General features: G+C 40.8%; 1 protein-coding gene across 1 annotated transcript in view; it reads left to right on the forward strand.

Annotated features, from left to right (window-relative positions):
- The first annotated feature begins 9,669 nt into the window (after positions 1 to 9,669).
- LOC114577608 (serine-rich adhesin for platelets-like) overlaps positions 9,670 to 12,032 on the forward strand; it is a 169,760-nt gene continuing 167,397 nt past the window's right edge. Inside the window, exon 1 of the mRNA XM_062080724.1 lies at positions 9,670 to 9,795. Coding sequence (XP_061936708.1) covers positions 9,670 to 9,795 — 126 coding nt within the window. The remainder of the gene's footprint in view (positions 9,796 to 12,032) is intronic.

Genomic DNA, 12,032 nt, shown 5'->3' on the forward strand with positions numbered 1-12,032 from the left:
CTTCTTCTCCACCCTGTGTCCTCTCCTCATCGCGGTTAACGCGGGAGAACGATCCGACTGGTCCAGCAGCGGCAAATGCCCTTTGACGGCTTATCGCTCTCTTCTCCTTCACTCCCTCCCCCCTCCCCCTTCTGTGATAATCGCGTAATTCTTTTCGATTTTTCTTTCTTTCGTTTTCTTCACCCTCTTTTTCTCAACTTTTTCGTTATCTCGATCCCTCTCTTGATTTCTCTTTTCCGCTTCGTAGAAATCGTTTTGGCTCCAATCACTTTTGATCAAAGAGTACATATTCTTAAGATCGATTACAAATCGCAATATTATATTGTATTAATATCATCACAAAAGATCATTTTATTAATGTACGATCATAATTTTTAATTGCAAAATCTTGCATCGTATCTCGTTAATCTACCCAAAATACACCGATACGATTGCAAGATAGTAAAAGTTCGAAGGATTGTTATAAAAATATCAAAGGATATTTAAAAATCTTGAAAGAATTCTGAATTTCCACTTCTAAAATTAACGCGTTTTCAGGAGCAATCGAGAAAACTAGTTACGTGAGTAGCATAAATCCAATAATAAAAGTCGATCATTTAATTATTGGCCACGATCGATCGACACGATTAATGTGATTTGAACGAGTTTGAGACGGGATCTGGATGTCTTCGTCCGGTGATCTGTCGGCAGAATGCGGAATTTTGCAATCAGCAGGAAGAATTGTACGGAAGGGGGGGGCATGTGTGACGGGCAGGCGACGGCGTTGAACCGATAAAGATGAAGGATGAAGCCCTTTCCGAGCGATTTGATCGGATTCCGTGTTTGATCGCCGATAATCCAATTTGCCCTCGACGCCCGGCAAGCTTTCGTATACGATACGAGAGGGGGGCATGTATTTTTCAACGAGCGTGCACCGTCTGCTTCGTACAGTTGAATAGATGCCCCCTGTCAGACGTGGAGCCGTTCAATTTTCTGGAATCATGCATATATATCCCGTCGCGTCGCGGAGACAGCCGCCTAGATCGAGGGAGGAAAAAGGTATTCTTGCATCGTGAAACGGTTTTTTTCCCCTCCTCTTGGGTCAAAAGGGAAATCGACGAGTTGCCTCTCTTCGGGGTGCAGAATGGTATCGAACGTTTTCTGGATCCGATTCCGAGCTTCTTCATAGGATGTCTCGATTTCATCTTGGCCCCCGTACTTGATAAAGAAGAAACATAGCATACATATGTAAGTAGGTTGTAAAATCGTTTGAATTATTGGCATTTATATTAGAGTTATACTTCGAACGATACGGATATTTAAACGGGGGGATTAAAATTATCTCGATTTAAAGTTACTCTTATCTATCGAAAAGTAATTTTCTAAATATTCTAAAAAAGTCTTCAATCAAATTTATAGTGACTATAAAATTACAGAAAATTGCACTTCTAATTATAATAAATTCTAATTATTGTCATTACGACATCGATAGTGCAAGAAAAATCGGTAACGATCGAACGATTCCGAGACTGTAATTCGTGCAGCGAACTCGTAAAGAGGATCATTCAACAGGTGTACCGGTGATGCGCGAGAAATTGCGGAAAGGAAAAAGCGCGATGGGTACAAAGAGTGACGCGTTATTTGTCCGCGCGAAGTTGCGACGCTTCGAAAGAGCTCGCTGCAAACATTTCAGTTATTAACAGATAACAACGATGCACGTATACGAGACGAGAAAGGGAAGAAACGAACGAGAAAAGTCAATGAAACGTTCGATACCAGAAATTGCATCGGTGTCTTTTTAACTGTATATCTTTTTTTATCTTTTGCAAATATTCGTGTCAAGATATACATAGGTCAAAATTTTGAAATTTTCTAATTTTAATTATGGTTTTTTTATTCATTTCGTTAAACACGAGTATTAATAGCGATTTTAGTTTACGAGTAAATCGTGTAGACACCGCGGAATAATTAAATAATTAAATATGTCAATTTGCTTGATAAAGCAATATATTAAATTAAATTATATTGTTTTAATTTTGATGCAGTATAACTCTCAAATCCACCGATCTATGGATTCTATCGCCTACATCATTTCTAAAACACATTACTTCATCTACTCTGCATCAATGACACGTTCTCTTGCGAAGAGAAAATTGTGCAATTTAATTTTAATTCGTTTTGAATATTATTAGAAGATGCCAAGTAAGAGAAGAGATCAAGAAAAGAAGCATAGCTGAAACAAATCATCGTACGTAATCCAGTCTATCTATGTTCTAGCGATACAGATATACGTACAATTAATCGAAAAGAAGGAAATTCAAGCTTTTTCGACCAGATATGGAACACGTGGCACGATACGGCCGATTCCAAAGGCCGATCGTTCGATGCCGGTCGCGTATAAATTTCATCCGGCCGTTTAATTGAATATTTAAGCGAGAGGCCCCGGCTGATTTCGCATAATCGACAAGTTCATTGACTTCGAAAGAACAACTTCGAGAGGCAGTATACATGCGTCTGGGTTCGTCGCCAACTGTATATTCCCTTTCGCGGTCTCGTCGTTAGACCGATCATTCGATCGCTCTTTTCAACTCCCCCTTTTCCAGTTTTGGCCGCCCTCTTCTCTTCGTTTTTCTTTTTCGGCCAGTGTGGCTCGGTAACTCGGCAGCATCACCAGAGCCACCCTGCCCGGCGTATTCGTATACAAGGCCTGTCCTCATGTTCCACGCATGAAGTACGAAGCGATACGACGTTGTGCGTGACGTTTGCGATCAGTGGTTCGGGAACGGCAGGTGTAACTGTAAAAAACAGCCGCAAAAATTCAGGCTGCTCGAAAGAGAGAAGCCCTTGCCCGGAGCCTCCACTTTCTCATCCAGTTTCACCGTCCTCTCTGCCTCTCTTTCTTACTCCCTTTCCCCTTTGACCATCCCTTCTACGCCCTTGGCTGCCTTCTGGTATTTGATGGAATAATAACAGGACGAGCGGGGAAGATTCGTGATGGGCCGGGGCCTCGTTTCCAATGCGGTATGACGCGGTCGAACGACTGCACTGCAGGATAAACGACAGGTTGGACAGGAAAAAGAAACTTTGTGAAACGTCGAGTAGGTCCTCCCTGCTCTTCGGGCCCGTACAATTTTGGAATTATTTCCTTTCCCGTGGAAAAGAATATTTTCAGAATTGAGTTAACTTTTTCGACTTTCGAATGATTTCTTGAATCGTAAAAATGATTTCGAGGAATCGAATCTCACAAATTATATTTAATTTGTAAGGGATATTATTCTTAAACTTGCTGGGAAGCAGTATTTTATATTTTATTCCGAATATATTCCGAATATTTCCACGATTCTCTCCGATTTTCAGAATCACGACACCACGTGACACGTAATTGCATTACGTTGAATTCAGGACCGTTCGACTCGAGCGCGTGAATTCTTTTTCGAATCGAATTAACCACGAGGAATGTTCTGCTCCATCAATCAGCCTCGTTCCTAGCCCGTGTCTCGTACATTGTCCAGAGAAACCCACCACTCCGTGTGGTTATCCACGCTCTTGCGATCGTGTTTCTACAAAACGCGCCGTTTTGTCTGAGAACGCAGGGCCGGTGCAGCCTTGATCGTCGCGCGCGAGAGGAATACGCTTAAAGATCCTTCTCCATCTGGACGAGCGTCCAGAACATTAATTCTATAAGAACGTTGGGAAACACTCAAAGGATATTCAGGCTAGAACGTATGCATGTAGGTAGACTCTTCGTGGAGAGTGGAAATTGAGTTCATTGTGAATGGAGAAATGTTTGATGTCTGTGTGCGATTGATGAATTAGTTGATTATTCATTGCACGATGGAGATGAGTGGATTCGTTGATCCATTTGAAATCGTGGTCTACGAGATATTGCTCAAGAATTAATACGTCTTAATTGTCGTAGTATCGTTAAAATAGAATTTTAGATTAATTTCAATTTTAATTTTAATTTCTGCGTAGTGATTTATGTTGCATTCCTGCAACTTTTTAAAAATTTTTGACGATTATTTTTTTTTTTTTTTTAGAATACAAATTGAATCTCGTCGTGAAATTTTTCCAAGTTAAGAGTTATTTCCAAGAGGATGAAAAAGTAGGGTTATATGTTTTGTAATCTTTTAAAATCTCTTTCCCTCAGAAAAACATGCAGACATTCCCAAGATACATACGGTCACGTCCAGAACGTTGGGTGGTCATGCACACTTCTTGCACCCTAATCTCAAACGACTCATCCTTCCATGCATGTCTAACATTCGATACTCATTGCCAGTCATTTGCTATAAACATTCACACCATGCGTTACTATCCTCTACGGTTACTTTAAGACTTGGTAATTCAAATAGAGTACGGTATTATGGCGTAAATTTTATAGCCTTTTGAACAATTGTTAAAAGGTTTTTTGAATAGCGATCGAAAGGATAGATTCTTTATTGCTTTACATGTTGCATTTATATAAAAGCAATAAATATTTACAACATTCTAATAATTTCTAAAACTAAAATATTCGAACGAAAGAAGAAAAACTCGTCTCTATCTCACGAGTCCTTCGTTTCTACCAAACGATCTAAAGATATTTTGAAAGATATTTTAATCAAATTTCCCTCGCTCTCGCTATTCGCTTTATTAAATATGATTTCTCTCTTTCTCTCTTTATCCTCCCTCAAAAGAGGTACAAGAGGAGCGAAATGGAAAGAAGCGAGGAGTAAAAAAGAGGGGAAAAAAGTGAGCAAAGAAGGCGAAAAATAAGAAGAGAAGGGAGAAGGAAGAAAGGAAGAATAAGAAAAAAGGAAAAGAGAAAAATGCAAGGAGCAAAGGGGTCAGGCAACGCAAGAAAAGAGACGAGAGAGAGCAGGCTTGAAGAAAAGAGAAGAAGAGGGAGAGAGGAGGCAGAGCAACGGGCTTGGAAAATGAGAGACGAGACATGCTGGTGAATGGCAATGGCCTGGAGTGTACCAGAAGAGTGAACCAGAAGAAGGAGAAAAGCAGAGAGGGGAGAGAGAGGTGAGGAAGAGAGAAAGGGAAGGAGAGTGAGAGAAAGAGAAGGAAAGAGAGCAGGCCTGTGCAGCAGGCCATCACAATATGTTCTGGTTGCTTCGGTCTGTCCGTTCGTTCCTGTGCACGTCCGTACGTCTGTCCGTTGTCTGCCCTGGCACTCCAACCGAGTGCATAGCCGTCTGGCCCCGGTGGAGGGTCTCTGACCGATTATCACTTGGTCTTTATACTCTTTGAGGTTCTTTTAAACGTCTCTCCGTTCTTCTACTCCACCTCCTTTTACTACGTCCGTTCCTTCTCATCGCGCCTCGCATCTCCGCGGTCTTTCTCCCCTGCCTCCACCACCCTTTTCTTCTTCTCCTCCTTCTTTGTCCTCATTTTTTTTTCTTTCTTTCTTTTTTCTTTTTTTTCTTTTTTTTTTTTCCTCCACACGAAACTCTCTTTACCCCCGTTCGGCCCTCTCTGCCTCTATCTCACGATCCGACGACCAGCGGTTATACTTTTCTTATCCTCCTCTTGTACTCTTCGCCGAGTACTTTCGTGGAAATTATTTTCGTTCATCTCTGTCAATGGTCCTGTAACTTTGTCCTTATTTTTTCCTAGTTTTCTTAGGAAACTTTTCTCTCCCCCCCTTTTTTTATAGCTTTGCGATTCTGATAACGAGGTTTTTAATTTCCTTTTTGAAGATTCTCTGATATTTTCTTCACTTTTTCCTCAATTTTTCATCTTGGTTGTCTTTGTGGAGATTATTTTTTGCTTATATCAATCCTGTTTTTTGTTTTTAACGATATTCCATTTTATATAGATTCACGAAAGAAATATTCTGTAGGTTTTGATAACGGCAACAGATATGCTTTAATCTATACCCGATGAAAATATCGACGCTTCGTTAGTTCCGAATCCAACTCGTCTCATAAAGGTATAAGAGGATTACAGACGAAAAGGATTAAAGTGAAAAACAACGCGAAACGAATGGTACCATGGTCGTTTATCAGAATTCGTCTTGCACTTTATGGTTTCGTTAAATTCTATTCTTTCGCGAAATCGTAGAGCGAACAATTCATTGTTAAATTTTTAAACTTTTCGCTTTTCGCTGATATTGAAATGGGGAATGATATTTGGCATTATCTCGATCCTTACTCTCTTCATTCTATACGTTACTTTTATCTTGTTATCTCTTCTCATATTACTTTCCTAATAATCAAAAATTTGTGTGGAGACACGTTATTCTCGAAACATATTTTTCGACGAATGTACAGCGATATATTAAAATTTATGCATGGAATTACAGATAAATTTTATTTCTTAAAATAATTACGAAATTGATTCATCCCATAAATCAACTATTCTACCTCGAAATATGAATCGGATAGATACACAATTTTCAAATAAAAATGTCAATTATTAACCATATCTTTTTTTTTTAGCTATGAAATCTCAATTGCAACGGTGCAGAATATATCGTAAATTAAATATTCAACAAATCATCTATTCCCATTTTACCATCGGACGGACAGACATCGCGCCATTAATACGATACTAAAAGCCCGATATCATCGCTCGCATGCGAAATAAAAATACCGATGCACGTGTGTATCCTGGTTAAAGGGTTAACCATGAAATCTCGATTGCAACAGAGCCGAGGCACGGTGATTCAACTTGTCTGGCCGCGTAAGTGACGGGCAAAAGGTCGGCGGAGGTTGATAGTAACGGTAAACGGGGTGCTCCTCGGTGTGCCTTTCTTTAAATAGCATAGTTCTCGAGTGACCGTCCCGGTTCCACGAACCCGGTGTCCGGTTCCAAGTATGTCCGTGGAATGCTGCTGTCCAAGCGTCTCGTAAAACTCGCATTTTTACATTTTCGTCCCTTCTCTCTCTCTCTCCCCCTTCTCCTTTCTCCCTTCTCCACTCGCGAAACCTCGTATCTCAATGCGCCTATCGGCCTACACGTTTCGCCTTTCGCCGACGAGATTCGTTCTCGGTTCGACGTTCTCTCCTCTGGGCCAGTGACTATACACCATCGTGTGCGTTCAACCGATCTTCTTTCTTATGCCGGTGTTCTGTTTATGACACGGACCGAGATCGAAGACCCCTTATCTCTAAGGCCGGAGATAAGGTTTATTCTGCAACGACGACGGTAGGCAAATGGTCGACGAGATGAGTCTGCTGCGTTGATGACTGAGAACTCGTCTCTCGTTGTGTCTCGTGTTCAGACGAGGAATATACCGAGGATATTCCGAGGCTCGTTGGATATGGTAATGTGGAAGCGGGTATTAACTCGATTAAATCTTAACGATGTTGTGGTATTTATGGAATGGCCGGTGGTCAGAAAGATCGGGTAACGAGACAGTCTAAGAGAACCCCTGTTGGAGAACCCAAGTTTTGGGCTCAATTGGGATTAATCTTGAATGAGGATAAACATATTTTTTGCTTCCAGTAATCTGGATTCGGTATTATTCTTTTTTTTTTATTGTTTTAGACTCTTTTCATTTATTTAGAATTGTCGTCTAGTTAAATGTTCAAAGTGTTCACAGGCAATAAAATACAAATCTGTTCAAAGGGATTTAGAAATTAAATTTTGCTCTGATCGGAACTGTCCATGGAGGATTAATTTTATTGCCCGTGTGTTTTTTTTTTGAAGCATCAAAAAAGTACTATCTCAATAATTTGGCGAACTGACTTTTAGTGATTTAAATTATTTTTTTTTAATAAAAAAGAAAGATATGATATACTTTTCGAAATCATAAAGTTATAACTTTATGATTACGAAATTAAGTATAAATTAAAACGATATATTTACAATAAAAAAAAATAACAATAGATATTTGAAATTTCAATATTAATTTTATTTTGGCTATGCATTACAGTATTATTACAAAGAAATTAAATATAATTAGTTTCGAATTATTTAAAAATATGAAATATCCGAATCTTTTCAGTCAAAAAATTTAATTCTATTTGCATCTTTTCATCTTCTGATTTTCTGATTTTCTCTTATATAAATCGATACATGAATTATATTGTCCAACGTTAATCTTATTTCGTACGTCCCGTTAAAGTAAAAATGGGTCCACGAAGCGGTGTATCATGAAATCGTTAAGCGTCGAATTATTAAGATCGGTTGATTCTGGCGGTGAACTCGACATCTCTGACGTCCTCCTTTCTAAATAAGGAACAGCATCGACTATCGAACTATCACCTACCCTAAGAAATAGAAAGGGTGAACGAGAAACCAGTTTTCGTCACAGAGACAAAAGCTTAAGAAATGCATATCGTGCCTGTCGTTCCACAATTAAACTTTTTGATAAATTATTATCATTGACCCAATACACATCGATTCCACCGATCAATACCGTCTTCGTTCAATTTTCATTCATTTATTACTCATTCTTTTCCTTTTTTTAAATCATGATTTAAAAACAGTAAGAAAGATAAAAATTACTGTTTCTAATAAAAAGTTAGTCAAAATGTAAGTGTTTCATATTTAAAAAAATTCAGTCTACGACTGAATCAAACATTCAAGAAAAAATTTAACTAAACCTAATCTCTCTACGTAACATTGTACGTACTTCGAATTTGAAAAAATAGACGGAAAAATTGCAAGTAAGCAAGTATACTTATATACTTGGTTTCTCAAAATTTGTATTTGAATTGTATTCAAATACAAATGAATATAACGTGAATTCGTAATTCGAATTGCAGATTTCTAACAGCGGAATATCATTATCATTATTGCTAACTGAATACCCTCCCACGACATTCTTTTTATTTTCCTCGCGAAATGTCATATTTACATTTTCTCTGTAAGCAATTCGATTTAGGAGTAAATATTGGTGCACCGTATCGAGATTCGGTTGTACGACCGGCATGTGTCCCGCGTTACGTCTGCTGCGCGTGCTTGAGACCGAAAGGGTGACTCAACGGAACGTGCCGGGTGTGATGTGCCAAATATGCATAGGTTCATCTGTATTGGAGAATCTCGGATTCTGTTCTCCGATTGTCTAGGGAGGGACATTGCGGGTGCGTGCCACGGATCGCGTGGCTATTACACTATCAATAGGATTCGTGTTAGGTGGTTTTATACTGATCGTTCCTCTTATTCGTTTCTCTTGACACCTCGTGTCATAATTTTTTCGATATTTTTCAAGAGGAGTTAACAATTTTAATGGGATTGTTAGGAGAAATTATTATGTTACTCTCGCGTAATGTTAATGGACACGAGTTTCACTTCTAATTTTATCGTTCATTTATCATGACAGTCACGCAGTTAAACAGCTAATCTATTGAATACAATAGTTCATGAAATCCTCGAGTAATGGATTAGCCAGATATATGTATAGAAAGGTAATTTAATCGGCGAATATAGCATCTATTCTTGCCACTCATTCAATAATGAATTTTCAACGAGGTCTTTAACGAGTTTGAGATTATATTTGGAAATAACACGCGTCGAATTCAAGCATACCTATTACGATCATATATCACGTGACGGAGTGTTCTCCATGAGTAAATTTTTCCAAACAAAGTCAGTTTAATTAATGCCAGTGGCGCGTCAAGACCAAAGAAGGTGTAGAGACAGAACACGATTTGTACGATTGAGTGGCGAGTCGAATCGGGTCATCAGGTTGTCTTGGGCCGGCGATTGGCCAAGAAACCAGACAGATTTTCGCGACAGCACTCGTTGACTATGACTGTGACGGCGACTGCTGCGACGACAGCAACTGTGACGATAGTGGTGGTGGTGGCGGTAACGGTGGTGGAGCCGACGGCGACGGTGGAGGCGGCGGCGGTGGCAGCCACGACGGCTGTAGTGGTGACAGTGGCGATGGCGGCGAGATAGAGAATTGAAGGAGACAGGGACAGTGATGGAAGAAAGAAAGAGAGAGGGTGTTACACACGGAAGAAGGGGTTTAGAGAATCGCGAGATGGAAGAAGAGAAAGAACAAGTAAGACGGGTAAGAGAGTAAGGTAGTACACAGAGGTGTGGGATCAGCGCGAGACGCGGTAGAAACTCGAGGGACGGAAAGGGGCGAAAAGCGACGAGCGCCGCCGAGACGAGACGAGGCGCGACGAGGAAAGACGATGAAGGCCGACGGGGGTCGCACACCGCGGCGCTGAACGCAGTGCCATCCGATAGGCAGCACCGCTTGCTCCACGGATCTTCGGCTCGTTCGCTTCGAGCTTCGGTCGTTCGTTGTACGATCCACGCTCGATTCCGCTTCCTTTCTTTTTCGTTCGTCTTGGCGTGGCTGCCGTGGCGTCCATGCCGAGAAAGGAAAAGCCAGCATCGACACGCTACACACGGTGGAAAACACGGAGCCGCCGCGAAGACGCGTGCACTGGTCGTGTGTGTCGTTGCCGCGCGTAGTTTTACGTGTACTGCGTATACGTCTGATCGTGCTCGTGAACAGAGGTGCCCCCTCCCCTCATCCCGAACGGCGAACGCGTGGTGGTCAACACGGTGCGTGTGCTTGTCTCCTTTCTTTTTCTCTCGCACGTTTAGTCTCTTTTTTTACTTTACATCCTTTCGCTTCTTTTCATCTTTTTCGTCTAACAGAATTCACTTTGCGCACGTTGTTGTTGTTGTTGTTGTTGTTGTTATTGTCATCTTCTTTTTCATCGATTTGCATTCACATTTTTGTTTTCTCTTTTTTTCTTATTTATATTTTCGTTTGTTTTTTTTCTCTCAACGATACTCTTAATCGTTCACTGTGCCGTGTGATTCCACCTAACCACGTTTCTCACAAGTGTGAGCGACAACGTGCGCGATAGAATTTTCTGCGAGGGGATACACGAGTTTTCATCGTGTACGCAAAAGGTACCCATTCTCGGAACGCAAGAGAGACCCAGCATGGCCGCCTAGCACAAGACGAGTCAGAGTTCCTTGCCGGTGTCCACACTACAACGGCAGTATGCTCTCTGTCTCCTTCCCTCTCTTCATCCCTTTCGCTCTCTGTTTCTGTCCGCCTTCTCCCGCCATGTATTCAAAGAGTACTCACTCGTGCTCTGTCTTCTTTACTCCCATATATACGCATACAGATGCATCACAATCCGTCTTCGTTTTTGCACAATGTTGTTGCTCTCGTTGCGTCGCTTTCTCGCTTTCTGTTCCATGCTTTTCCCTCGCAGTTCGTTCCTACATCTATCTTATTCGCTTCTTCTCTTCTTCGTTTCGTATACACGCTTTACGGATTCGTCTTTCTCTCTTTCTCGTGTCTGTCCGTTTTCTCTTTCACTCCCTTTCTCTCCCAGTTTCTGCATCTCTCTTTCGTTCTTGTCCCCTGATCGCGCCTTTCATTCGAAAATAGAACGTCAGCACGCGTGCCGCGCACATTTTTCCTCATGAAAACACCGAATTCCCACTCGCTGACACGCGCGCGCGACACAGCCAAGCGAGCACTCGTGCTGTATTCTAACCTCACTTTCCGTGAAAAAATTCTACGGATTGATCGATATTGATTTCGTTAACACGTGTAAACCGACGTCTTTAACTTATTGTTGTTATTATTCAATTAAATATATATCAAAATAAAGGAACTTTTATTAACTTATTAACCATATCACTCAATATCATATACACAGCATGCGTTTTTTCTTCAGCCAATCATAATTTACGACTTTGTCTAATAGAGGCGCTATTTACCGTACCGGCAAAATTTTTCTGCGTCCTTAGATGGCGCATTCAGTTGCTCTTGGGAAGCCATACACGATGTGTCTATATCAATAGTTTTCGATCAAATTGCGAAGTGTCAAATGCATCAGAACCGATGAAATATTTTTATTGTAACAATAAGACGTAATAGTAGAGTCAGTTGATCTTTCGTTTATCGTCTATCGGTTTTGTTACGGTCAGACGGAGTCGGACGATATTCTGGCGGGAGACTCGTAAAAATAGTGTCTTCGTCGTTTCCTCCCTTCGACTCCGTGACTATAATTAGCGGGATTCGCGTTTTCTACGTAAACAAATATTCATCGGTTGTGTTGTGTCAGCCACTTTTCTCGTTGTTCGTGATTTCCTGTTCGATAAAGTGCATTGAATAAACATCGCGA

Source organism: Apis cerana, linkage group LG10, assembly GCF_029169275.1.
Source record: "Apis cerana isolate GH-2021 linkage group LG10, AcerK_1.0, whole genome shotgun sequence".
NCBI lineage: Eukaryota > Metazoa > Arthropoda > Insecta > Hymenoptera > Apidae > Apis > Apis cerana.